The 27,645-nt window shown below is 47.3% G+C and overlaps 1 protein-coding gene across 2 annotated transcripts in view; it reads right to left on the bottom strand.

Moving 5' to 3' along the window:
• Positions 1 to 27,645, bottom strand: part of GASK1A (golgi associated kinase 1A) — an 84,224-nt gene that overhangs the window by 7,417 nt on the left and 49,162 nt on the right. For both annotated transcript variants that reach the window (XM_015131214.3, XM_077992267.1), the window contains exon 2: positions 17,545 to 18,831. In XM_015131214.3, the coding sequence (XP_014986700.3) occupies positions 17,545 to 18,831 (1,287 nt within the window). The remainder of the gene's footprint in view (positions 1 to 17,544; positions 18,832 to 27,645) is intronic.

Here is a 27,645-nt window from a genome sequence, read left to right as displayed (position 1 = left end):
CTCAGGTCTAGACAGGCTGAGGGCATTTCTGTGAGGCCACATTAGTAGCAGTAGACCAAATGGATTAAATATATCCACTGATTCTGGTAAAAAAGCAAGTTTATGCACAGAGGCCAATGCACAAAGTCCAGAAGATTGGTCCAGCTTGGCAAAGAACCACAGCCCTGTTTATGCAGTAAGCCAATTAGCAAGACTTCCTGAGGAGGACCCTCTTTACTGCTTTGGCCTCCTGAACTTTGGGTAACCAATACCCAATTTTCCTTCTTTCCTCTAATACCCTATTATGAAAAATTCCAAACATACAGCAAATTTGAAATAATTTTATGGTGAATACCCATATACCCATCACCAAAATTCTACCATGAATATTTTACTTATTTTATGACATATCTAACCATCGATACATCTCTATATCCATTCATTAAATCATCTTATTTCTTATTTTTTATGCATTTCAAAGTAAGTTGCAGACATTAGAAATTTCCCTCTAAATATATTGGCATGCACACCGCTCATTAGAGTTCCTGGTTTTCCTATAAGAGAACCAATCTTCCCTGCTAGATACAGTCTGGTGGCATCATCAATCCAAGTACCCTGCACATCCAGCCATGAAGTGAAGATGGGGTCCAAGCTCCTCTAACCATATACCCTCCATCCTTCCCCTGACTCTTCAGGCTTCCCAGGCCTTTTTCTTCCATTCCTTGAAGCCCTTAATGTCTTACCAAATACAGATTCTTTCCTTGCTTATGTTAATCAGAGTTAGTCTCTGTTGCTTGGAATCAAACTCCCTTCAAGTGATGCACCCCCTGAATTTTCCTTCTTCCAGGTTAAACACACTTGGGTTCTGAAACTATGGTAGATGTTTTTGATGCCCCCAACCCATGAACCTAGGGCTCACCTACAGAAGGTCCCAACCATACAGTGCCCATATGTAGAGGTACTCTTGCCCATAACAGGCTTAACCTACCCATGCAGCAGGCTGAAAGTGCTGGAAAATCAATGCTCCCAGGAGCAAGCTTCAACCAATGACTTATGGCAGTTAGTGTACAAATATCATAGCCCCTCACCTCCCAGGGGAATGATAGCCTACAGCAGTGTTCTACAAAGTCTGTCAAGGGCCCTCATCTGGGTTCAGCCTCACTTGCTCATGTGGCAGCCTGCCCTTTACTGTACCCTTCATTAGCTTTTCTTCCTTCCCTGTTTCACTTCCCCATTTGCTCACCAGGTTTCCTAGGACCACCTCCCAAATAAATTGCTCTATTCAAATTCTAGTCAGAGTCTCTTTTTGGGGACCTCAAACCTAGATAGAAACCCGTCACAGTCTCTATTGCTGTCACATGTCCAAGCTCTTGTTGGTCAGTATTCTTGTCATACTTTAGTACCTAGCACTGGACACAACAGCAGAGAATCAAGTTATAGAGTAGCACAGAAACATTGCCTCCCTGATTCCAGATGTTAAGACTAGATTTGCATCTTTGCCAATCTCATCATGTTGTTGACACATATTTTGCATGTCCAAAATTAGCAAGTCTCTGTCTCATATATGTCCATTCAGCCAGGGCTTCATTAACCTGCATTTATACCACTGACTCACAGGCCCTCAGTAGAAGACTTTGCATTTAACACTATTCCATTTCCTCCTTTAATCTTTCATTGCAACCCATTGAATATTTTTTCGATGGTTTTGTTGTCACATTCATTTGCTTTTCCTTCCCCTGCCAATTTTAGGTTATGTGCCAGCCAGACCAGTAAGCTACTATACCAATGGGAGTATTTTCAGCCACAAGTAACAGAAAACCTGACTCAAAATGGCTTAAACCACAAGGAAGATTGAGATTATCTACAGAAGGAAGTCTTGAGGAAAGGCAGGCTGGGTGGATTTAGCAGCTCCATATTGTCATGATAAGGACTTGGGATGCTTTCTGCCCTCCACATACCACCCACAATGTTAACAGCATTCCATTGTTGTCTTAGGATGCCTGCAGGTAGGTGCTGTGGGAATATGTTTCCTTGTTCCTGTCCAGCAGGAGAGAAAGAAAAAGAGTATGAGAGAAGGGGAGACAGAGAAGGAATCTCTCCCCTCAACAACCATGGAATAGAAGGCCTTCCCTTCAGCCAAATTAAGAGGCACACATTCTTGGACCAATAGCACTCAGTGGAAGATGTTAATGTACTGATCCTTGAACCCATTGCCTCTGAATCCAGGAATAGGTGGAAGGTGAATCAAATCAGGGCTCTGTGAGGAAGGACTACAAGAGACTGGCTGGGTCCCCTACAGCCCAGTGTCCTCATTCAGGCTACTAATAAAAATGTTGGCTAGGACAGGGTTAGAGAGCCCTGCAGCATACCACCAGAGACCTCACAGCCTTCCAGTTCATTTTAAATCACTAAAGCTAGTATCATACCGCATGTATTAGTCTGTTCTCATGCTGATGCAAGAGATGGTCTCCCAGTCTTGGGCAGCTCTGGCCCTGTAGGGTAGAGACCCCTCCCAACTGCTTTCACTGGCTGGCATTGAGTGTCTGCAGCTTTTCCAAGTGCAACAGTACAAGCTGTCAGTGTATCTACCATTCTGGGGTCTGGAGGATGGTGGCCCTCTTCTCACAGCTCCATGAGGCAGTGCCCCACTGGGGACTCCATGTGGGGGCTCTGACTCCACATTTCCCTTCCACACTGCCCTAGCAGGGGTTCTTCATGAGGGTTCCACCCCTTCAGCAGACTTCTGCCTGGACATGTAGGTGTTTCCATACATCCTCTGAAATACAGGTGAAGGTTCCCAAAGCTCAAGTATTGTCTTCTGTGTAGCCACAGGCACAACGCCATGTGGAAGCCAATAAGGCTTGGGGCTTGTACCCTCTGAAGCAACGGCCTGAGCTGTACTTTGGCCCCTTTTTGGTGCAGCTGGGATGGAGGGCACCAAGTCCTAAGACTACACAAAGCAGCAAGGCCCTGGACCTGGCCCACACAACCATTTCCTCCTCCCAGGCCTTTGGACCTGTGATGGGAGGGCTGCTGTGAAGACCTCTGACATGCCTTGGAAACATTTTCTCCATTATCTTGGCATTGACGTTTGGCTCCTCGTTACTTATGCAAATTTCTGCAGCCAGCTTGAATTTCTCCCCAGAAAATGAGTTTTTCATTTCTACCACATCATCAGGCTGCAAATTTTCCGAACTTTTATGCTCTGATTCCATCTCAATCATAAGTTCCAATTCCAAACCATCTCTGTGAATGTAAAAAACTGAATGCTTCTAAGAGTATCCAGGTCACATCTTGAATGCTTTGCTGCTTAGAAATTTCTTCTGCCAGATACCTTAAATCATCTCTCTCAAGTTCAAAGTTCCACACATCTCTAGGGCAGGGGCAAAATGCCGCCAGTTTCTTTGCTAAAGCATAGCACGAATCACCTTTATTCCAGTTCCCAACAAGTTCTCATCTCCATCTGAGTTCACTTCAGCCTGGACTTCATTGTCCATATCACTATCAGCATTTTGTTCAAAGTTATTCAACAAGTTTCTAGGAAGTTCCAAACTTTCCCACATCTCCCTGTCTTCTTCTGAGCCCTCCAAACTGTTCCAACTTCTGCCTGTTTCCAGTTCCAAAGTCACTTCCACATTTTTAGGTACCTTTATAGCAGTACCTCCCTCTTTGTGGTACCAATTTACTGTATTAGTCCATTTTCATACTGCTGTAAACAACTGCCCAAGACTGAGTAATTTATAAAGGAAAGAGATTTAATTGACTCACTGGTCTGCATGTCTGAGGAGGCCTCAGGAAATTTACAATTATGGCAGAAGGTGAAGGGAAAGCAAGAAACCTTTTTCCCAAGGTGGCAGGAAGGAGAATGAATGCAGGAGGAACTACCAGGCACTTATAAAACCATCAGATCTCATGAGAACTCACTATCACGAGAACAGCATTGAGGAAACCACCGCCATGATTCAGTTACCTCCACCTGGTCTCTTCCTGGACATGTGGGGATTATGGGGATTACAATCCAAGACGAGATTTTGGGTAGGGACACAGTCAAACCACATCACCACCCATATATGAGCCTACTCCATGCTTTCATATGCACCCCATCCTTAGCAAGAGTCACCAGAGGCTACCAACACAGTGGTTTACTGCAGAGATCAGAAAACTTCTCTATAAAGGACCAGAGAGTAAATATTTTAGGCATTGAAGGCCATACAGTCTCTGTCATAACTACTTAAGTCTGCCACTGTAGTGCATATCTTATATATTATAGATAATACATAAACAAACAGGCATGGCTATATTCCAATATGTTGGTAGAAGAGCTGAGGCAGGACTGGCTTGTCTGTCATAATATGAAAGAGTCTTGGAAGATGTCCGGGGTCCAGGGTCTAAAACTCCTCGTGGCCTTTGGAACACCAAGCTCTATGTCAAAGGGTGGAAGGCTACCCTGCCGCACCACAAATCTAAGCCCAGGGCATAAAACCCCTCATGACTTGGATGGAATCCAGGGCTCAGGGCATAAAACTCCTCGTAGCCTCTGCAATATGCACAGACTTGTTGGTTGCTCTCCCAGGCTTGTAAACATGCTCTCCATTATCTCAAGCAGCAAAGTATATTCTATATGTGTCAAAGAAAATGCTAAACCATCACAGCTACTCTTGATGCACTGCTACATTTCTACCCCCACATCCTCACGCCCTCACCTGTTTACCCCCACATCCTCAATGTCTTCACCATCTGCTTCTTTGTTTGATCACCAATAAATAGTGTGGGCTCCCAGAGCTCAGGGACTTCACAGCCTCCATACCAGCGTTGGCCCCCTGGACCCACCTTATGCCCTCTTAACTTGTCTTTTCTCATTCCTTTGATTCTGCCGGACTTTGTAGCCCCCACGGCCTGGTGTTGGGTGTGATCACCCCTTCCCCTTACACCCGTTGACACAGAGCTTGGTGTCCCAAAGGCCATGAGGGGTTTTAGACCCTGGACCCAGGACATCTTCCAAGACTCTTTTATATTATGACAGACAAGCCAGTCCTGCCTCAGCTCTTCTACCAACATATTGGAACACAGGCAAAACCTTATGTGCACTGAAATTGAATTTCATATAAATTTAGATGTCCCACAATATTATTCTTTCAATTTTTTTAACCACTTAAAAGTGCTAAAATCATTCTAAACCATTCTACAAACAGGTGAGGAGTAAATTTGGCGGCATTGTGGGCCATGGTTTAGTTTGTGACCCCCAGTTTGAAGTTCAGATGAATTTGGGGATGAATACTGCCTCCACTATGTCCTGGCTGTGTGAATTCAGAAAATTGCTCATCTTGCCATGCCTCAGTTTTTTCATCAACAAAATGGGGAGGTGATACTCCCATGGGGCCGTGTTGAGGATCACACAGGATGTAATCCAGGAGGCAGATGTTATGGAGAGTTCCCAGAAGTCTCTGGCCCTGGAGGGGACAGGCCAGTGGTTCTCTCCTAAAAAGCGCTGGCCTCACCCCCCACTCACCCAGCACTACAGGCCTGAGAACCAGAGTCTGACATAAAGGAAGTTATGATGGTCTAGTATCTCTTCCATGCACAAGTCTAGTGTTTGGAGCATGGACATATCTGTGAGACAAACCCACCAGCTGAATTACCTTGGGCCAGGAGAGCAAATGTCAGGACAGCTCTAGCAAGCCTAAAGTGCAATAACTGCTCTGGATTTTGCTTCACACCAGCTGCGTGGCCAGCCAAACCACCTTGCTCCCACCAAACCCTCCCTGCTCCCGTCTCAAGGCCTTTCTATACAGATTTAAACTTGCAGCAGCATTTATTTCCAGAGGAAGCTACAAGAAATACTGGCCCATATGATGCGTGCAGTGCTGGCTTCCCAGAATCTACACCCATTTGAATGTTTCACAGTGAGGGCTTGGCTGGCACACTTGCCAGTTTGATTATTCTGCCGTGCTGTCTGGTTGGCTTTTTCTACAGAAGAGAAATTAGGTTTAAACAGTAGAAGACTAGCAGCCAAACAAGACCAAGCTTAACTTTCATTCCCATATTCCTTCAAGATTTGATTCTTTTCCCCTTTTTGAAAAAATGAAGAGATACCAAGAAAAAATGATAAACCTTTAGAGTTTGGGTTTTCTGGCAGTGTTACATAATCGTGTGGACTGAAGTTTTTGTTTAATTTTAGTTAAGCCATTGTAATGCCCTTACTCTGTGCCAGGAATTATCCTTAGTGCTTTACCTATCACAAGTCATTTGACCCCTGCTAGCAGCCAAGAGATAGATACTGTTATTGTTCCCATTTCAAAGATGAGGCTGAATAATGAGTCACAAATGCTGAGTAATGTGATCCAGCCCCCAGAACATGTTTGTCATAACCAGAGACTTAGTTGAAGGTTTTTGGATGCAAGAACAAATTGAAGCGCATGACTGGCTGCCAGCATGAAGGATATAGTAGGGTCATTGCCTCTGTGACCTCCCAAACAGGACATCTGCATGGGACAAGATACTGCAGTCTGCCAAGGAGGGATACCAGGTCCAGCTGTGGGGGTGGGAAGGTACAGGGTGAAGGCTCTGGGGCCAAGACTCGGGTTCCTCAAGCAGTGCCTGATCTGGGTCTAGTAGAGTCCAGAAGAGCCATCTGTTGTCCCTGGTGTCCCATGCCCCCAGAGCAGAGATGCTTCCCCAAACTGGGAGCAGTCACAGGCCTGGGACCTTCACGGTGGAAAGGGTGGCTGCTGGCTAGGCAGGCTCACTGCCTGGGGGTCAGAGAGTTGCAGCATAGTTGGAGGCAGGAGGAGAGCCAACTCCCCTTCCCATACTCCAAAACCTCTCTCCAAGGAGGGTGGCAGGCTGCTCCCATACTGGCTGGCTGGCTGTTGAAGAATTTGGTGAGGCTTTGGGAAGGTCAGAGTGTGGAAGAGGAGGGAGTTACTCGGCACTGACTCTCACTCTCCTCTAAAGATTCACCTTGCTATGCTCCTTGCCTTTCCACATACACGGCATCTTCCCTGGAAGCTCCAGGGAGGGAACATCTAGACTGCTTCATCTGCCCAAACCCCGAGGCCAGAAGTCTCAGCACCATCTTTGGAAGCCAGTGAATAGACCAGCTGATGGGCTTTGAGGAGCTGGATTGAGAAGGACTACGGCTTATCTAAAAAGACATCTGTGGAGCCTCCTAAATTTTAAACATCAACACAAAACCCAGCAGCTGTTAAAAGATGAATCCACCACAGCAAAGTAGGTTCTGACCAGGAAAGCTAAGATGAATCACCATTGGAACACTGTCACAAAAGGTCCCCACTTTAATAATTAGGGGGGAAAATATGGTGACCTCTTCCACGATACCCAAAAGGCATTTGATAAAATTACACATCCATTCCTGACAATGAAACTCTTCTTGTTTTTGTTTTCTTTAGAGACAGGGTCTGGCTCTGTCACCCAGGCTGGAGTGCAGTGGCGTGATTACAGCTCACTGCAACTGCCAGCTCCTAAGCCCAAGAGATCCTTCCCCCTCAGTCTCCTGAGTAGCTGTAACTACAGGTGCATGCCACCATGCTTGGCTAATTTTTAATTTTTAATTTTTTTTTTTTTTTTAGAGACAGTCTCCCTATGTTGTCCAGGCTTGTCTTGAGCTCCTGGGCTCAAGCAGTCCTCCCACCTGGCCCACTCAAACTGGAATTACAGTCGTGAGCCACTGCACATGGCCTGAAAACTCTTAATAAAGTAGCAATAATGAATAATTCCTCATATCTTCAGTCAAAAGCCAGCATAGTGTTCAATGGTGAAACACTAGAAATTGTCCCAAATCTGTAAGAAACATGTCATGTCTCTGGGGCCAAGAGGGTTCCTCAAGCAGTGCCTGATCTGGGTCTGATAGAGTCCAGAAGAGCAACCTGCCAGTCCCTGGTGGCCCATGCCCCCAGCACAGAGACGCTTCCCCAAACTGGGAAGAGTCACAGGCCTGGGGCCTTCAGGATGGAAAGTCCTGGGATTACAGGTGTGAGCCACTGCACCTGGCCTGAAAAACTCTTAATAAAGCAGGAAAAATGAATAATTCATCACGTCTTTGGTCAAAAGCCAGCATTCTGTTTAATGGTGAAACACTAGAAATTGTCCCAAATCTGTAAGAAACATATCATGTCCATCATTGCATTAATATTTACCATTGCTCTGTGACACCAGTAAATGTAATCAGGTAAGAGTAAGAAAGAAGAAATGAAAAGATAGAATCCAATTTGTTACAGATGAAATGATGGTATGCAGGGGAAGCCCAAGAGGATAAACTGAGCAAACGTTAAAAGCAAGATGAAGTCAGAAGGTGGATGGTGGCAAAGTTAATATGCAGAAGAAATAGCTTAAATATGAACAAAGAGCTACCAGCCAGAACATGTAATGAAAGAAAAGGTCCTATTTCCAATAGCCACAAGAAGACAAAATGCCCAGGAATAACCCAACCTGAAAGTGAAGACCCAGCTGAAGAAAACATCAAAATGCTTCTGAGGAACGTGAACAGATGGAGAGGCATAACCTGTTCTCGGCTAGAGTGACTGTATTTCAGGATGTAAACGCTCTCTATATTAATCCACAAAAACTCAACTTGATTTCAAGAAAATCTCAAAAGGATCTGGGAAGGGGAAGGAAGTAACAAGCAAAAAAGTATACAAGAATATCAAAAAAATTCTAAAAAAGAGCAGTGAGAAGGACCAAGTCCTACTAGTTATTAACATAAAATATAAAGCTCAGTAATTCAAACAGTGTGACTCTGGCATATAAATAGACCCTTTGCTGGAACAGAAAAGAGTCCAGAAATAGACCTATATACGTATGGAAATTGGCTCTATGGTAAAGGTAGCCTTTCAAGTTGAGGGAAAGATTGATTATTCAACAAATGTCACTGGGATATTTGGGTTGCCATCTGAAAAAAAAAATAGTTGTTTTATACCTTATCCCTTACTCCAAAATAACTTCCAGATGGATCAGAGATATATCAAAAACATGAGAGAATTTTAAAAATAACCCTGAAATGAGAATAGCCTTTTAAAATATAACACATGAACCTAGAAATCAGAGAAAAGCCTGGTCATTTTAACAATGTACATTTTTAAAACTTTCTGCACTGCAAAAAGACTACAAACAAAGCTTAATGACAATCTAAGGGAAATATTATATACTACAATGGAAAACAAAGGGCTAAGTTCCTTAATCTATAAAAAGCTCTTAAAATCATTAAGAAAAAGACCAACAACCCAACAGAAAATGGGGCAAAGAACATGGATGGAGCTGGAGGCCATAATCCTAAGCAAACTAACTCAGGAACAGAAAACCAAATACCACATGTTCTCACTTACAAGTGGGAGCTAAACATTGAGTACACATGGACACAAAGAAAGGAATCACAGGGGCCGCACAAAGAAGGGAACAACAGTCAGTCACAGGGGCCTACTTGAAGGTGGAGGGAGAGGATCGAAAAACTACCTCTCGAGTACTATGTTTATTACCTGGGTGACAAAATCATCTGTACGCTAAACACTCATGACACACAATTTACCTGTATAACAAACCTGCACATGTACCCCTGAACTTAAAATAAAAGTTTTAAAAATAAATAAATAAAACCTACCTAGGCTGGGCACAGTGGCTCACACCTGTAATTCCAGCACTTTGGGAGGCCGAGGCGGGCAGATCACCTGTGGTCAGGAGTTCAAGACCAGCCTGGCCAAAATGGCAAAACCCCATCTCTACTAAAAATACAAAAATTAGCCAGATATGTTGGTGGGCGCCTGTAATCACAGCTACTCGGGAGGCTGAGGTAGGAGAATCACTTGAACCTGGGAGGCGGAGTTTGCAATGAGCCAAGATTAGGCCACTGTACTCCAGCCTGGGCGACAGAGTCAGACTCCGTCTCAAAAAAAAAAAAAAAAACCTACCTGGTGGCAGATTGTGCTGGTAGCAAGAAAAATAGATGTTTTAAAAAAGAAAAGAAAATGGGGCAAAGAATATGGATAGTATTTTTGTCTTTTAAAAGGCTTTTAAACAGAAGCAGGACTAAGATTGAGGCCAAAAAAAAAAAAAAAAAATCAAAAGAGGTACTCACTTTCTTTTTTTTTATATATACTAAAAGAATAAAGATTTTTATTAAGCATTGTAAGTTGCATTCAGTAGCCTTCAGATACACCACAATCCATCGACAGTCAATCAAACCCAACAGCAGTTCATTCTTGCACAATCCATGCGTCAGGGCCAAACTCCCTTCAACTTACAGTAAGATCCTACTTAGTTCTTGTGGGCAGGGGTTGGGGATTACACCTCATTTCTGATCACTAATGTGATGAAGAGCATCAGAAGTATATGAAAATAGTAAGAAGTGATTCTGATTTCAAAGTACATTGTTTGGAAACATTAACAAAAACATCAAAATGATAGGAACATACCTGCTTCTGCTAAATTCTCAATGGGAAAGTTCTCAAGAACAAGCATTTTGTTTCCTGCTACAGAATGGGGTGTGTGTGTGTGTGTGTGTGTGTTTTTAAGATCAAAGGGTTTTTTCCCACAGAATTTCATATTTGCTAATATGAAAGCATAAAACAGCAACAAAGAACAACAGTACATACAGCAGTGAATACACCAGTGTAATATTGATGTTCGAAATGGCTAGATAATTTTGGGGGGGCTTTAGAATAAATGCAACAGAGGTCAATAATCATAAAATTGCAAGGTTAGCGCAAGATCAGTCAACGACTAAACAGAGTTAACATCTTTTCTAGGACTATTACTGATTATTAGCATTTTTGTTTTGCAAATGGGCACATACTGATAAGAATGGAAGAAAGGACGATAACATGCATAATATTAACTACACACTTCAAAAATTACGAACCATGCAGAAGTTTAGCTCAAGTAGTAGTACTAAAGGTCTACATCCGATTCAAAACCACATAGTTCATTGATCACAGATGCATGGTGTGAGTCACAAAAAGTTTCAGAACACATTGTGTTGATTTTGAAAGGTCATTTGCATCTTCTATTTCAACTTTATCTCCATTTAACTTGCTCATAAGTATGTATGATGTATTGTATATTTAAAATCAGCAGAACAGTAATATTACTGTATAATTTTTTAGTTTTGATAGTTGCACTTTTTTTTTAACACAAAAGAACCACATCAACAGTGATGAAATTTAAGAAAGAAAAACTGTGGTTGTGCCTTATTTCTTTCATAGTCATAAACATCAAACCTTAAGGAAAGCTTCATTGTGAAACAGCAATGCAAAATCAAATATAATGGCATACATATGGTGCCAAATACTAAAAATTGTATTTTAAACTATATATACTTCAAGACTGCCAAAATTTGTTTTCTTTATACTTCAAGAAACACAATTATAGGCTTTTGTCATAACCAGCTTATTAAACTTTATGTGTACCTCATTTTAAGAGTGGGAGTCAAATGCTCTTCATTTTCTTTCTCTTTTTTGTTTTATTATAGCATTTTGACTATAACTGGTTAAAATTTAAAATGTATTGTTTAAATATCTGATATTAAAGAGGGATCTGAATTTCCAAAGTCCTCATTTTTCTCTTACAGAAAGGACAAAATGTACATAACTGCAAGTTCTTTCTCTCCAGATATTCCTAAATCCTTACCTTCCAGCATCCTTCACCCTCTATAAAAAATACATTTACTCTTCTTTATTTAAGACAGCTGCCTCCAGAGCAGCTTCTCTGCCACAAGGGCTGTCTGTACTTAGTGCATTTAAATGACGATTTGTATTGCACATTTTAGAGTCATTATTCAAGACACTTTCAGAGTGGCTGGGGGCCCTGGCATCACCTGGGGTCCCGTTCATCTTGGGAGACGGCTTCTCCTCAGCCATCACTCCATTTTCAGCCAGGGACCCGTCTGAAGACAGAGGACTTCGATTCCTCAGATTTTGACTTAGGTTCTGTGGCCACTTCTTCCGCTGAAGCAGCATAAGGAGGTCTGCCCTGAATCGCTGCCTGGTTTGAGGTACTCACTTTCAGTGTTGTGCAATCGCAGAGTCAGCACCCAGGAGTGAGCATGCTCTTAATTTTCTGCACCTTGGAAACCTCCCTTGCCTCACGTGTTAGTTTTCTATTGCCATGTAAGAAATTACCATGAGCTCAGTGGCTTAAAAGAACATATCTGTGATTTCACAGATTCTGTGGGTGAGGAGCCTATACATTTTTGCTAGGTTCTCAGCTCAGGGTTTCCCCAGGCTGCAATCAAGGTATGGACCAGGGCTGGATTTCACTCTAGCTCAGGGTCCTCTCTTAAGCTATTCAGGTTGCCAGCTGACACCATTGCTTGCAGTCGGAGGACTGAGGTCCTCAGGGTTGCCACGGTCCTTCTAGATGTCTCCTCTCCCCATAGGCAGTTCATAACATGGCTGTTTACTTTTTTCCTTGAGGCCAGCAGAAGATTCTCTGGTGCTTCACCTTCTTTAAAGATTAGGTCAGGCCCACCCAGGATAATCTCCTATTTAATTAACTCAGAGTTAACTGATCATAAACTAATCACTGGAGTAACATTCCTTCATATTTGAAACTGGCCCAATTTTCCAACCAGCTGGATGCCCACAGAACTGAAGCTTAAGAAACGTACATTTGTACGATAAAATGTACCTGCCGCCTGTCGACCGGCTCCTCTTCCATACCCCTAATTCCTGTTTTCCCCCACTGGTTACAATGACGCTAGACCACCTGCTGCCTGTTAACTAACTCCTCTTCCTTGCGCCTGTTGTTTTCCTTCCTGGCTGTATAAACTCTTAACTTTGATCAGGGAGGAAGGATGGATTTGAGATTTGGTGCTCTGTCTCTCTGGCTAGCATCGCTGGTAAAATAATAAAGCCTTCTTCCCTGGCAACACTTGTCTCAATGATTGGCTTTCTGTGAGGCAAGCAATGGGACCTAAACTGAAACCCTGGTGTTCAGTAACAAAGTTTGGTTCTGACCAGAAACACCTTGCTTGTGGGTCAGCTGCCACAGGCTGGGAGAGTTTCAGAAGCCTCCGAAGCTGCTGCCTGACTACATTTGGCCCAGTGGTTGGCTTTGGGCTCTCTCTCTGGCCTCGTCACCGCTGGCCCCAACTGCATTCCTGATTGTCTAGGAAGCCTTTGAGATTTGACATGTGCATCCAGACAAGTGAGTGGCTTTTGTGGGTACCAGACAGCAGGATTGGCTCCTCTCAATTTGGGAGCTGAAGGAATATCCATCTGCATGTTGAACAAGCCCAACTGACTGAGAGAGGAAAGCATCCTGATTGTTTCAGTTTGGAAACTCTTAGGGCTTGTTGCTTGTTGCAGCGGTTGAATTGTATTTTAGTGACTCTGTGTGTGTGTGTGTCAACACAGTCATGGGAGGTCAAAGTTTGATCCCAGAGTGCAGCCCACTTGGGTGCACTCTTCAGGGTTGGTCTGAATGTGTTGTAGGCTGATGGAGCCAGGGAAAGTCTACAGCCATAGCACCCTGAATGTGCCCGATCTCATCTGATCTCGTTAGTACATGATGTGCTGTGGTGCTGCTTGGCCCAGTGTTCTCTGGAGTCGGGGGCAGGGGTGGCCTTTAAAAAAACAAGCTGCCATAGAAACTGCTTTACCCAAAATTTTGGTTTGCAGCGTTGATTGTGTTACCTATTGGAGCAAGCAAAGTTTAGCCATGTGAACATGTTCATAAAACAGTGAGTTTGTGTTGCTATCTCATGGCTAGAATTCTGACATAAAAGCTATTGAATCTTGCCGGATGTGGTGGCTCATGCCTATAATCCCAGCACTTTAAGAAGCCACGGCAGGCAGATTGCTTGAGCCCAAGAGTTCAAAACCAGCCTGGGCAACATGGCAAAACTCTGTCTCCACAAAAAAATTTAAAAATTAGCTGGGCATGGTGGTGCACACCTGTAGTCCCAGCCACTCAAGAGACTGAGGTGAGTGGATCAATTGAGTGCAGGAGGTCGAGGCTGCAGTGAGCTGTGATCGTGCCACCACATTCTAGCCTGGGCAACAGAGTGAGACACTGTCTCAAAACACAAAACAAATCAAAACAAATATCAAAAAAACTATTGGATCTTTGTGTGTGTGTGTGTGTGTGTGTGTGTGTGTGTATGCATGTTTAGCTGTATTTACACATACTATATATTGTATCTACCAAATTGGTTTATAAATACAAGAACGCTCATAAATAAGTCCAAGTGTTTTTCAAGTCCATGTGACTTAAATAAATTTTTAATAAACAAACTGGCCCTGAGATTTTGGTAAAGTAAAAATAGGAGTGGCTTTGGGATTGTCAGCATACCCTTTTGACTGGGTTTTATCTTTGTCTCTGCTAGATATTTTGAGGTGTCAAGGTTTGGCACAGAAGGTTATAAAACTATGATAAACCCAGCCACAACAAAATGATCTCTGTGTGAATTTGTTTTCAGCCTCGGCCACCAGAATGAGAGCAGACCTGAATCCAACCCACAGCTTGCAGCTCAGCTCAGTTGAACCCAACTGACCCACAGATCCTGGAGCAAGAATAAAGAGCTGGCATTGTCAGCCATTGAGTTTTGGAGGTTTGTTACATACACAGTGTTATTTCAGCAATCACTAATAATACAGAGTGTTATATGGGATTTGTGAAGCATAGGTAGGCTTTATAGGGTGTATAAGAGATGTGTATGTGTGCAGGCTTGTGTTTTGTGCCTAAGTAAATGGGATGTGGAGATGTACACAGGAAAACAAGGGTTTCTACAGGATAAAACCTACCCCAGAGTGGGCTGAACGCAGTTTGTACCCAGCCCCTGATCAGAAGGTTCCTGGGCAGGAAAGCCCACATTCTACAGCCCTGCATCTCTCTGACTTGCCAGTGGTTTCTAGGAAGGTAGCATTAGCCAGACAGGGGGTGTTTGACTGGACTGGCACTCAGCAAAGCAGGGAAGAAGTGGCACGAGTCCAGCCGAGTCATGTCTGCCCATACAACCAACCTGTGTGTGTTTTGGCTACAGAGACTTGTCCCCACAGCAGGGCTTGGCAGCTGAGGAAGAGTCCCACGCTGCAACCCTGAGAGGTGAACAGAGGGGCTCTGTGTGGAGCAGAGAGCAGCTGCGAGCACATCAGCTGGACTGGGGCTTTGCAAGGAGCTGTACCTCAGAGATCAAGGCCCCAGGACACCCCTGCAAGCATCCCCTTTTCCTGCCCTCATTCATGGACAGCTGAATAGTGACTGTGATTCAGAGACTGAGCTCCAGAGTCAGACCATCCAGGCTGCTGCTCAGCCCACCAGCTGCCACCTTGGGCAAGTAACCTAACTTCTCTGGGCCTCAATTTCTCACTCATAAGTTGCCATGAAGAGTGGATGAGTAAATTCCCGTAAAGTGGGATGGTACCTGCTTATTATTGAGTGTGTGCCATCCTCCAGGCACTGTACTAAGTACAATACATGAATGACCTTGCATCCAGAAACTAAGCGTGATCAATGTTATTATCTGACGAAGGCTGGGATCCCCAAAGGACAGACCAGGATTCAACTGAGAGCAGTTTACTTGTGAGCTAACTCCAAGAAACACAAGTAGAGTGGGGAAGAGTCAGCAGTTACCACTGTGAATAACTGGGCTCCAATCCTGCTAGATTAACTGAGAGGTGTGTAGAATATGCATACAGGGCATCTATACACCTACTCTCCTCAGTTACAGTTGGAGGCTGCTCCTGGAGACAGTCCTGTTTGCTCACGACTGTCCCAGCTTCAGCCCTGAAAGTCCTATGATCTATGAACTGGGAAACCCCTCCTTCCCAACCTGCATGGTTGGCCACGCTACTTGGAGTGTACTCATCCCCAGCACTTCCAGTGCAGCAAGCGAGCAAGCCTGCAGATGCAGGTGCCAGCAACCAGGAGTACACCAGGTACTAAATGGTCAGGCTCAAGGGGATGAGGCTGGGGTGCACAGCCCCATTTTGGGGTGAGAAAAGTAGAGCTGAGAAAGGCTAGGTAATCTGCCCAGGAGTACACAGTGGGAAGTGGCCTGGGGGTGGGGGTTCAAACCCATGTCGGTCTGATGCCAAGGCCCATGCTCTTGACCATCAGGGTCCATAGCTCCTCCTTCCACATAGCAGCAACGGGGACATAGATTGGAGGAGCTGGGAGGACGACAGGAGAGCAGCTAGTCTCGTGACTGGAAACAGACTTATCTGTAGGCAGACTGGCGTAACATTCAAGAGGCCAGAAGGACAGTAGATGAGTGTCGGACAATAAAGAGGTAGAGCCTGTGGCCAAAAGGAGAGTATGGCAGCCTCCACAGGGGGCAGCAGATGCTCAGCTCAGGCTGCTTCCTGCTGTATGGGAATGAAGGACCAGTATTACTAAACCATCCAATTTTTCAAGGGAAGCTGGATTTTTATAGTAAATCTCTGAAGTATTACATATTATCTAAGAATTTTCTAAAATAGAAACCCAAACCCGTGTGAATGAAAACACCGCACATTGGTCCACTCACCTCTGCACGTAACCCTAAGGGCTGACATTGAGGACCCTTTTCTTCAACAGGGGTCTCTATAGAAATCGGGGCTGGCTCCATGTGCATTTGGTGCACACATCCACCCTCACTGAGCTTTATCTGTTTTTTGTCTTTGTTACTGTCTGGCCATATTTCCCCACATGTATATCTATGGCAGACATCCAGCTCATGGGCACCAGAACAGCCACACTGGTTGTTAACAGATCAGTAACTAGCTGGTGCCTATAGTCCCCCAGTCAGCCCGTGTACCGACAGTCCAACCCCTTCCCTGGGATTCCCACACTACCCCTCGATCCAGCAACTCCAGGGTTAACTCCTGACAGGTCAGGGGCCTCAGCCAGCGCAGATCCCTCTCATTCTTCAGTGCCCAAGCATCCTCCCTTTCTCTCTCCCTCTCCCATTCTCTCCATCGCTATCTCCGTCTCTCCCTCTCTCACTTTTTAAAAAATTATACGACCATCTTGAATCCTTGTTGAGTCAAAGATGTAAAGTTATAAACAGTGGTGTGCTGGTAAATGTTGAACAATCAGCTCTCCAGGAGTAGAGGGGAGTCCTGATTTGTAGCATTTGCTGCTTTCCATGGTGTAAACAGATATTCACACCCTGATGGATTTCAAGCTACCAACATGAGCAAATGTGGAGTTGTTGAGAGATGTGCAGTGGCACACCGTTAGCCAGCATTTATTACATAGACACGAAGCTGCAAAAGCACAGATGATAGGAAAATACTTAGGAAATAATGCATTCTGAGTAGTTATTACCTTCGTTGCTAATATAATTTATTATTGTTTCTACAACTCAATTTTTTCATAATGCCTGTGTTTCACAACTAGGTACAAAATTCCTGAAAATTTTAGCCATCAGCTCTTGTGAACTGATGAGCTGGCTCTGGTAACCACTGGATAAATAAATAGAGGAAGGAAAATTACAAGCACAGGTGCTTGGTGGTCAAAAAACCAGGACGTGGGGGAGAGTCACCATCCAACCTCAGGTGGGCAATTCAGGCCTCTCCACCCGGAACCCCCTACCTCTGCAGCTCTCTACCCCCACTGCCCAACCCCACCTACCTGCAACAGGAAGTCGAAGAGCGCCAGGCGTGCCCACTCGGTATGATGGATGCCCAGGCATGGGGCCTGGCCTGGCCAGCTGCAGCCGTGTGCCAGCAGGGCCTGGTACTGCAGCCAGCCCAAGGCCAGAGAGTTCTGATCCTCATCCGGGTCACTCAGATGCTGCACATCGGGCGCCCACCAGATGACAGGCCTCGCTCTACCGTCTGTGTAGCGGTAGGGCAGGAGGGGGCTGTGGAAGCGGCGGGCCACGGCAGGTAGGCTCCGGCGCAGCCCCAGCACGCGATCTACGTGGAAGGACAGGACCTCAGGCAGGTCCCCAGGCCTCTTGATCAGGCCACAGAGCCCCTGGGAGCAGAGTTGGCTGAGCCTGGGAGAGGACATGCCCTGAAGGGCACCCTCAGCGGAGAAGCCAACCTGTAGCACCTGCCCATGGGCGGGGACCCTGGCTTTGCCCCCCACCTCCCCCTGCGCCAACAGCCGGAGCATCTGCACGTCGTGGTCTGTCAGCCATGGGGGAGACTGCCCACCAGTCCTCGAGCTGCTCAACAGCGTCTCATCGTCACACCATACTGACCCTTGCAGCTTCTCAACAGAGCCAGGCCACTGATGAGCCCCTGAGGCCAAGGTGGGATCCTCTGCTTGTCGCCCACCAGTCAAGGCTCTGTTCTCAGCTGCCAGCAGATCCCTGCCTTCTGCTGTATGGGGCCAGAATGTCAGCCCAGCAGTAGCTCTCCAAGCCCGTAAAGTTGCCATGTCGCTCCCTGGGAGTGGACCGACCAGGGCGACCATCTCACTCTGTGTCTCTTGGATGGGACCGCCATGCTGCGGGTGACCCAAGTCTTTGGCTCCTGGATCTCCGACCTCATCCTCCCTCAGGAGCACAACATGCTGAATACTGAGTCTTGGATGTCCTGACAAAGTAATATCCCTCCTGACCCTCCCTAGATGCCTGAGGTCCCCTCCTAGGGACTCCCTGCTTCTGTCCACTCTTGCTCTATGGCCTTGCTCCTCAGCACAGACCAAGATGGAGTTCCTGGGCAAAGCACGGCCTCTCCAGAAGCCCATGTTTCTGGCCCGCTGCCTCCGGCTGGAGCTCAAAGCCTGCCGGATACGGGTTGCAGGGGTGCCAGTTACCCCCTGAGGCTCCATGGGACCAGGGTCTGGGCCGGCAGATGGGCGCTGTGGGGGAAAGCGGGTGACAGCCATCGCAGAGAGGGTCATCAAGAGGCAGAATGCTATCACTGGCCGCCTCTTGCCACGCAGCCTTCTCCAGAGCCAAGACGCCTGGGAGACAGGGTAGAAAAAAAAAGCTTAAGACCTGGGAAATACAACAGCTCAACCCACAAAACAATGGGGATGGGAAGCAAAGGAGACGCCCAGTTCATGAGAGACTGAGAAGAGCACAGCCCAAGTCGAGGGACACCTGGCTGCCTTCAAGAGAGGAAATGGGCAACTCCAGCCAACTGCACTCCTGCTTCCAAGCTTGGCTTGCTTCTCCTTCTAGGGCAACCTCTGCTGAGGCCTGCAGACCCATGCTCTTCTGCCCTATTCTCCCTTCGAAGAAACTGCCATTACAACACCGTCACCATGCACCTCAAGGGGTTTTTCTCATGTCTGTCCCCATCACCAAGATCTGGCCTTCTCTTTTTGTCTCCATGGGCCCATTCTGGCAGATCTCTTGATGTCCCCACACACATGCCCTTACCCTTTTCCAGGCACATGGAAACCCAGTCAGAGATGACTTTGCCAGCCTCCTTAGCAACGGGGTGTGACCACATGACCAAGTCCCTGACTATGTCATGAGAGCCAACCACTTTTGCCAGCCCCACATGCTTCAAAGGAAGTTGGCTGCCCTGGCCTTTCTCTCTCACCATCTTTGCTGGTTGCACACAGATGTGGCAGCAACAGCTCTGCACATGTTAGCAAGAACCCACCCTAGGGGCAGTGATTTCTCAACACGTAGTCCTTGAACCAGCAGTATCAGTATCACCTGGGAACTTGTCAGAAATGCACATTCTCAGGACCCCACCCCAGAACTACTGAATCAGAAACAGGGGCTGGGCAGCCTATGTTTTAAGAAATTCTCTGGGTAATTCTGATGTGGGCTTAAGCTTGAGAGCCACTGCTCTAGGGCATCATGAGCCACAAGAGGGAAGGAACACGGTGTCTGGAGCAGTGCAGCCTGCAGCTGGGAGTCTCTGAGCCTTTATGTGACAGACCTACAGGCAGAGCCCTGGTACATAATGGGATTCAACAGATATGTGACTGACAAAATGAATGGAAAATCTAGTCCAAATCACCAAAAAAAACTCCCCAAATTAAGTTTACTTATTAAATCCATGAGATATTCCTTAGAGATTTTTGATACTGTATGCCGTGTGAGGCAATTTGCTGGAATGCACAGAAAAGGCACACAGGTAAACAGAATTTTAAAGGTGTCAAAGAAACAACACCCACAAAACAAACCAGATTCCACTTTTTTCCCTGCATGTGCTTGCTCTTCTGAGAAGCTCCCTTGTGGGTGTCAAAAGAGTATTATCCAGGATCTGCAGTGGACATGTGGGTGAAGTCCATCATCAGTAGCCTCCTTCTTTCTCTCAAAAGTGCCACCTTTATCCCCCACAATCTACCCAAGCCATATCTATCCAGGGACTCCGATCCATGACCTAAGCTGATGGGGCCATCCTGGATCCTGACCCACAATGGACCAACAGATCCTCACCCCCAACCCAGTCCTGGGAGCATGGGCTTGTGATAAATCAGCAAGGCTGACTTGTCCTGCTCATGAAATGGAGAGCAGAGGCCCATTGCCACCCAGCCAAAGATGACAGCAGTGGGCCATACTCTGCTGAGAGCCAGTCTGCAGGGAGAGAGAAGGAAACAGTTGCATAGACAAACCAGAGATGAAAACAGAAGGAAGAGCCTTGCCCAGCTTTCTGCGCTGCGGTTCCGGTTCTGAGCCTGGCCCAGGAACAGCAGTAGCCACTGCCTAGGGCTCTTTGGGACTGAGCAGCATCCACGTAACCCATTCTCCCTCTACACCTGAGCTGCGGATCGTGGGTACTCCTGCTACATGCAGCCAAAAAGGCCTAATTCAGATCATCTCTGAGTTCCCTTTCCTCTACAATTAAAAGAGCATTTCCTGGCCGGGCGCGGTGGCTCACGCCTGTAATCCCAGCCCTTTGGGAGGCCGAGGTGGGTGGATCACTTGAGGTCAGGAGTTTGAGACGAGCCTGACCAACATGGTGAAACTCTGTCTCTACTAAAAATACAAAAATTAGCTGGGTGTGGTGGCGCGTGCCTGTAATCCCAGCTACTTAGGAGAATCACTTGAACCTGGCAGGAGAACCGCTTGAACCCAGGAGGTGAAGGTTGCAGTGAGCCAAAATCACACTATTGCACTCCAGCCTGGGTGACAACAGCAAAACTCCATCTCAAAAAAAAAAAAAAAAAGTCACAAAAGAGCCTTTCCTCCTTCAGTACCCATTTGACCTTCCCCTTCCTTCCAACCTCATGGCCTGGAGGAATGCCGCCCCTCATGAATTTCCTAATTTGTCTGCATTTTCAGTCCCTTCTAAGTCAGTGACAGTTGCTGCAGGAGCCAAACGCATTTCTCAGCACCATAAACATCAGATAATAATCAAAAGGAAGTAGAAGTGGGAAATCTCAGTTACAACCCAGCCTTAAAGTTCCTCCACACTTGTTCTCTCCCTGTCCTAACCCCTTCTGCTTCCTGGACATGAGGCCAGCATCTCCCTCTTAGTGCCTCCATGAATGGTGCACTGATGTCTCTCGGCCCCACTTTTGCCAAACACCTCAGCCACAGGAAACCAGTGTGTGGTGGTGGAAGGAATGCTGGACGGGAGTCAGCAGGCTGCAGTCTGTGGGGCCACCTTTACCCACTCTCTGGACCAGCTTCCTCATCTACAAGGGGTTGGGTTGGATGAAATAGCCTTTGAGGTCTCACTTCCCCCAATACCCAGTGATGCTAACTCTTGGTGGACAGTGGAGGTGAACTGACTCAGCTGTGGTCTCCCCTGAACCTCCTCCTGTCCATGACAAGCACCTGTAGCAGAATAAAGCTGCACAAGAGAACCCACACACCACCATTGCCCAGTAAGTCAATGTAGGCCCTTAAGGGTGGCTTTCAGAGAAAAGGGTTGAGATGAGGGTTTTCTGCCCCTGCCCAGTCACCACTGGGAGACCCAATCACCCACCTTGGCCTGAACAGTAAGACCATGATTGTTTGGGTGAAGGAAAAGGGACAAGATGGAGGAAGGTGAACAAGATGGAGCAGTCCCTGTTGTTTCCGGGCTCTTCATCACAGATTTTCCCACGCCCGCGAAAAGAACCAAATCAACTGAGCATGCGCAGAATGACGTCAAGCCAGGGACACCGAAATTCAAGAAGCCACTCCTACACAAACGCCCCGAACTCCTCCCCTTCCAGCTCCCAGGCATAAAAGTCCGCCGCCGGCCGGAGCCGGGGTGACTTCTTCGGCCCCCCACATTCGTGGACCGGAGAACATCACCCGAGAGCGCTGGCGCGACTTCCCTGGCCCCCCCCACACCTGAGGACCAGAGAACTTCGCCCGAGAGTGTGTGCATATTTGCAATAAAAGACTGCCACTTTCTTATGTACTTTGGCCTCATGTTTAATTACTTAGCTCTCCTAAATTAAGTTACATTAAATTAAATCAAAACAGTTGGTGCCGAAACCCGACCCAGGAGGAGACCCTTCCTCAACATCCCCTAAGGGTCTAACGAACCTCCTCCACAGCGAACCGGTTCCCAACCCAACCAGCCACGAACACCAAACAAGTGTTCCAGCTTTCCACTGGTGCCGCTCTGAGAATTTCTTCTTCGGTGAGTACTCCCCTTTGTTAACCATCTCCGTCCGTTTCCGTGTCTTTGGCCTAGAGTCGTACGTACGCCCAAGGACGTAGCCACCCTGTGGCGCAGTGAGGCCTTCAACCCGGAGACGTCCGTCTTGAAGTTCCTCAATTCTCCGTTAGTGGCTCCAGGAGCCCCCGGTCCCCAGCAGCGGCAAAGGACGCTTTGCCACTGCGTGAGGTCGGTTTCCATTTCTGGTGGTTAAACAATGGGAACCTCACAATCGAAAATCCCTACGAACACCCCTTTAGAATGTCTCCTCCAAAACTTGGAAGCCTTACATTTAGCTCAATATTTAAAACGAAAGTGGCTAATTTCCTCTCCACTGTGGCATGCCAAAAACCCGGGAGGAGACCCCTCCTCAGGGCCCCCTAAGGTCCGAGGAGCCTCCTCCTCCCACGCCGCGGACGGACCAGGACCTAGACATCGCTTTCCACACCTCCAAGTCTCCTAGGGGTGAGTACCTCTTGCCTCCCTCTCATACTCCTTGGCCAGAAGTCCTGCGCAGGCCCAAGGATTTTAGTCACCAGGTGACCCACAGGAGAGTTCCCAAAGGTAGAGACGTCTGCCCAAAGGAACTCCATTCCAGTCTGTGTGGGACCCGTCCAGGATGGAGACGTCCGCCTGGAGGTAATCTCCATTCCGGCTCCAGGAGCCTCCCGGTCTCTAGTGGCTCCAAAGGACGCTTTGTAGCCAGGTAGAGTTCGGTTTCCGCCTATAGGCGAGAGAAAGGCAATGGGAAATCCCCAATCCAAAATACCTAACTAATCTCAAAACTTTACAATTAGAGCAAGATCTTAAACGAAAGCGACTGATTTTACTCTCCACTGTGGCGTGGCCAGTCTCAACGTTGAGACTGACAACCAGCCTCAACGGCCGCGTGAAGGCACTTTAGACCGTAACATTTTAATTAGATCTCTCTAATTTCTGCCAGAGGCTCAGAAAGTGGTCAGAAATTATCTATGTCCAAGGCTTTTAGGACTTGCGCTCTCGCCCAGACCTGTGCGCCCGGTGTTAAATGGCCCAGGTCTTGTTAGCCTAAACCCCTAAACCCTGCCCTTGGCCCCCACCTCAGCAACTGAGGAGGACTCCACCTCCATATCAGATGGGGCCGACGGCAGGCGACCTCCCTCCCAACTTTCCAACCCCCCTCCCTATGGACTTCCTACCGCCCCTCCCGACACTCCTCCCTCAGCCACTCCTCTTACCTCTCCCATTTCCGCCCACACTCGCTCCAAGACCGCGGTAGCGGCCCCCATTAGTCAGCCCTCTACCAGTCAGCCTGCCTCAACCCCCTCTACCAGTCAGCCTGTCTTAACCTACCCTACTGGTCAGTCTGTTCCAACCTTCCCTGCTAGTTTGTTGCCCCCTCCCCTACCCCGAGAAGTTGCTGGAGCCAAAGGCGTGGTTAGAGTCCACGTCCCCTTTTCCTTGGCTGACCTTTCCAAAACTGAAGAACGACTTGGCGACTTCTCAGCCAACCCCACCTAATATTCCAAAGAGTTTCGATACCTAGGCCAGAGCATATAACCTTACCTGGCATGACTTACATGTCATTCTTACTTCCACTCTTAACGCAGAGGAAAGAGAGTGCATTCTCGCAGCCGCCAGGCAACATGCAGATCAATGGCATTTAACCGACGCCACCGTCCTGTTAGGAAAGATGGCTGTCCCGTCCATAGAACCAGATTGGGATTACCAACCGCAGCAGCCCGGCCACCATAGGAGAGACATTATGGTTCAATGTCTCTTGGCCGGTATGCAGGCAGCCTCTAACAAAGTGGTCAATTTTGATAAACTAAAGGAAATCATCCAGCACCCAGATAAGAACCCGGCTTCCTTCCTAAATCGCCTTACAGAGGCACTAGCCCAATTTACTCAGCTAGACCCCACCTCCCCAGTCGGAGCAGCTGTCCTAGCCTCCTATTTTATTTCCCAGTCAGCCTCAGATATTCGAAAAAAGCAAAAAAAAGGTTGAAGATGGGCCTCAGACTCCCATACAGGAAAATTGGCCTTTAAAGTTTTTTAACTCCAGAGAAGCAGCAGCTGAGGCCGCAGAGCTAGACAAGGAGAAAAGAAGGGCTGTGCTTCAGGCGCAAGCTCTAGTGGCTGCCCTCCAACCAGCGTTGCCCACTCTGCCGGCAGGGAAGACACAGGGCAAGTCTCCCAGGGGCTCCTGCTATAAATGCGGAGACCCAGGACACTGGGCAAACCAGTGTCCCCAGGCCAAGCCGGCCACTCCGTCTGGCCCATGCTTTAAGTGTGGCACAACTGGGCATTGGGAAAAAAGGTGTCCAAATCCTCGCCTGCCTACCACGCCATGCCCAACCTGCCAACAGGAAGGACACTGGAAGTCTGATTGCCCCGCCAGCAGGGCAGGCATTGCGCCTCAATGTGGTGCCTCTCCTCAAGGGTCGGAAGGCTCCTTCCAGCTCCTACACCTGGACGACGACTGACGGTGCCCACATTCGGAGACCCCTGTCACCCTCGCTGAGCCTAGGGTAACTCTACAGGTAGCAGGTAAGCCAATTTCTTTTCTCGTCAATACAGAGGCTACCTATTCTGTTTTACAATTATATTCTGTTTCGCCAACCTATGGAGGTCCTAGCCAGCCATCCACTATCTCAGTAGTTGGGGTAGACGGTAAACCGTCTAACCCTCGCCAGACCCCAATGCTAAGTTACTGCCTGGACTATGCATGTTTTGCCCACTCTTTCCTCATCATGCCCTCTTGTCCCACCCCCCTCTTGGGATGAAACATCTTAACCTAACTCAAAACATCTATTCCCCTTCCCTTATCTCCAGGTGGCCAGGTTCTACTCAAGGATCAACACCCTCCTCAAATTTTCCCGCTTCCTCACCATTGTTCATCTTAACTTAACTGACTTTTCCCTCATAAACCCCATAGACACCCTCCTTCCCGACCCATCCCCCAACCAGTAGGTTTCCCAACTTTTTACTCTCATAGAAGACCTAGCTTGGCAGGGTGCCCTTTGTGATTTCGGCAATGTTGAACTTACTCTCTACACCTTTGTCATCATTATTATGGTTCACTCTAATTCCCCTAGTTACTCCTACTAATCCTAACTTTGTATGGAGATTCTAAACCTGGTCTACAGACAACCAGATACACTCAGTCATGCAGGGCACTGCAGATTGTCCCCCCCGCCACCCAGGGTTGTCACTCTGCCCTCTCCCTAAATAAAATGTGGACTCATTAGGCCAGGATGAAGGACAGATACAGGGAAGGAGAGGCTATAACCAGAAGGCAGTAGAAAGCCCAGACCTCCCCAAGGGCCTCTGCGGCACTCAGTCCCTGTTGAGTCAGAGATAGGGAGAAGCCAGGAGGTAGGGGAGTTGGTGAGGGGAGCAGCCTTAATGAGCGGGAGGTGGAGAGACAGAGACGGAGATGGAGATGGAGACAAAGAGATACAGACAGAGACAGAGATGAAGAGATAGAGATGGAGAAAGACAGAGATGGGGAAAGACAGAGATGGAGAGAGACAGAGAGAGAGAGAGAGAGGTGGAGAGAGACAAAGACAGAGATGGGGAGAGACAGAGATGGAGAGAGACAGAGATGAGGAGAGACAGATGAAGAGAGACAGAGAGAGATAGATGAAGAGATACAGAGATGAACAGAGACAGAGATGAAGAGAGACAGAGTGAGACAGAGATTCCTTTTTGCTACTCTACGCCAAACTCTTCATGGTGTAATTGCACATAAGCTCCCAGCAGGACCCAGACGGCCCCTGTTGGAGGCTACTTTTGGTGTAACCAAACTCTATCTAAAACTCTTAACCATACCTCCATCACCCAGTCCCTTTGCGTTCCGGTATCTTTAGTGCCTAGCTTAACCCTATATAGCGAAGGAGAATTGTCTGAACTAGCTTCCCAGCTCAGCTCCAGCAATAACATCCAAAAGCGGGCTGTTTTTCTTCCCTTAATTATCGGGGTTTCCCTAGCTTCAAAAATTTAACGCCCCCTTAAGCCCCGGACCACCGGTATGGCTACTGCCTGTAGTACAGCAGATGCTTCCATTCCTAATTCCCATACTAATCCTCTGCCTTATGTTATGTCTTGCTCCCATTCTAATAAAATTTCTCCGAGCCAAGGTCCAAGAGATCACCTGAGTCACCTTCAACCAAATGCTCCTGCATCCCTACACCCAACTGCCAACCTCAGACCCTAACTATGTCCCTTAACAGCAGGAAGCAGCCAGACAGACCACGGCGCCCTAAATTCTTATAATCAATAAGAGGTTGGACTGTTTGGGTGAAGGAAAAGGGACAAGATGGAGGAAGGTGAACAAGATGGAGCAGTCCCTGTTGTTTCCGGGTTCTTCATCACAGATTTTCCCGCGCCCGGGAAAAGAACCAAATCAACTGAGCATGCGCAGAATGACGTCAAGCCAGGGACACCGAAATTCAAGAAGCCACTCCTACACAAACGCCCCGAACTCCTCCCCTTCCAGCTCCCAGGCATAAAAGTCCGCCGCCGGCCGGAGCCAGGGTGACTTCTTCGGCCCCCCACATTCGTGGACCGGAGAACATCACCCGAGAGCGCTGGCGTGATTTCCCTGGCCCCCCCACACCTGAGGACCAGAGAACTTCACCCAAGAGTGTGTGCATATTTGCAATAAAAGACTGCCACTTTCTTATGTACTTTGGCCTCATGTTTAATTACTTAGCTCTCCTAAATTAAGTTACATTAAATTAAATCAAAACGATAACCAAAGCCTCCCTTGCAGCTCTGAACTGATCCCCCAAGACTCAGTGGGACACGCCAATACAGGGTGACTCAGGGCCAATGGACACTTTCCATCTACCTGAAGTTGCTGCTGGAGGGACCAATTAAGCTAACCTTTCCTCCCCCACACGTGGAGGGAAGGAGACAGTAGAGAAAACCCCTCTGGCCTCTGGCACCCACGTGCTAAAATATCTTCCCCCATCACCTGACACCCCATGCATTCATGCTTCTGTGAAGCCAGCAGGTGAGCCTATGTCCCAGGGCCACAAAGCCCTGCTTGGACACCTTGCTTAAGGAAGGGTGGGGTGGGAACCAGCAAGCTAAATAAACAGTGGGGAAATCAGGTGAGGTCATGCTTCTGATGTCCCTCTCACTTCAGCCAGGGCCTTCAGAACCACAGGGCAGGGAGACAAAGCCTAGAGAATATTTTCCTTGTCAGTTGTGTGGTCCTCTAGACAAT

Source organism: Macaca mulatta, chromosome 2 (assembly GCF_049350105.2).
Source record: "Macaca mulatta isolate MMU2019108-1 chromosome 2, T2T-MMU8v2.0, whole genome shotgun sequence".
Classification (NCBI taxonomy): Eukaryota; Metazoa; Chordata; class Mammalia; order Primates; family Cercopithecidae; genus Macaca; species Macaca mulatta.
The sequence above is the reverse complement of the archived record's forward strand: the minus strand, read 5'-3'. Positions and strand labels throughout refer to the sequence as shown.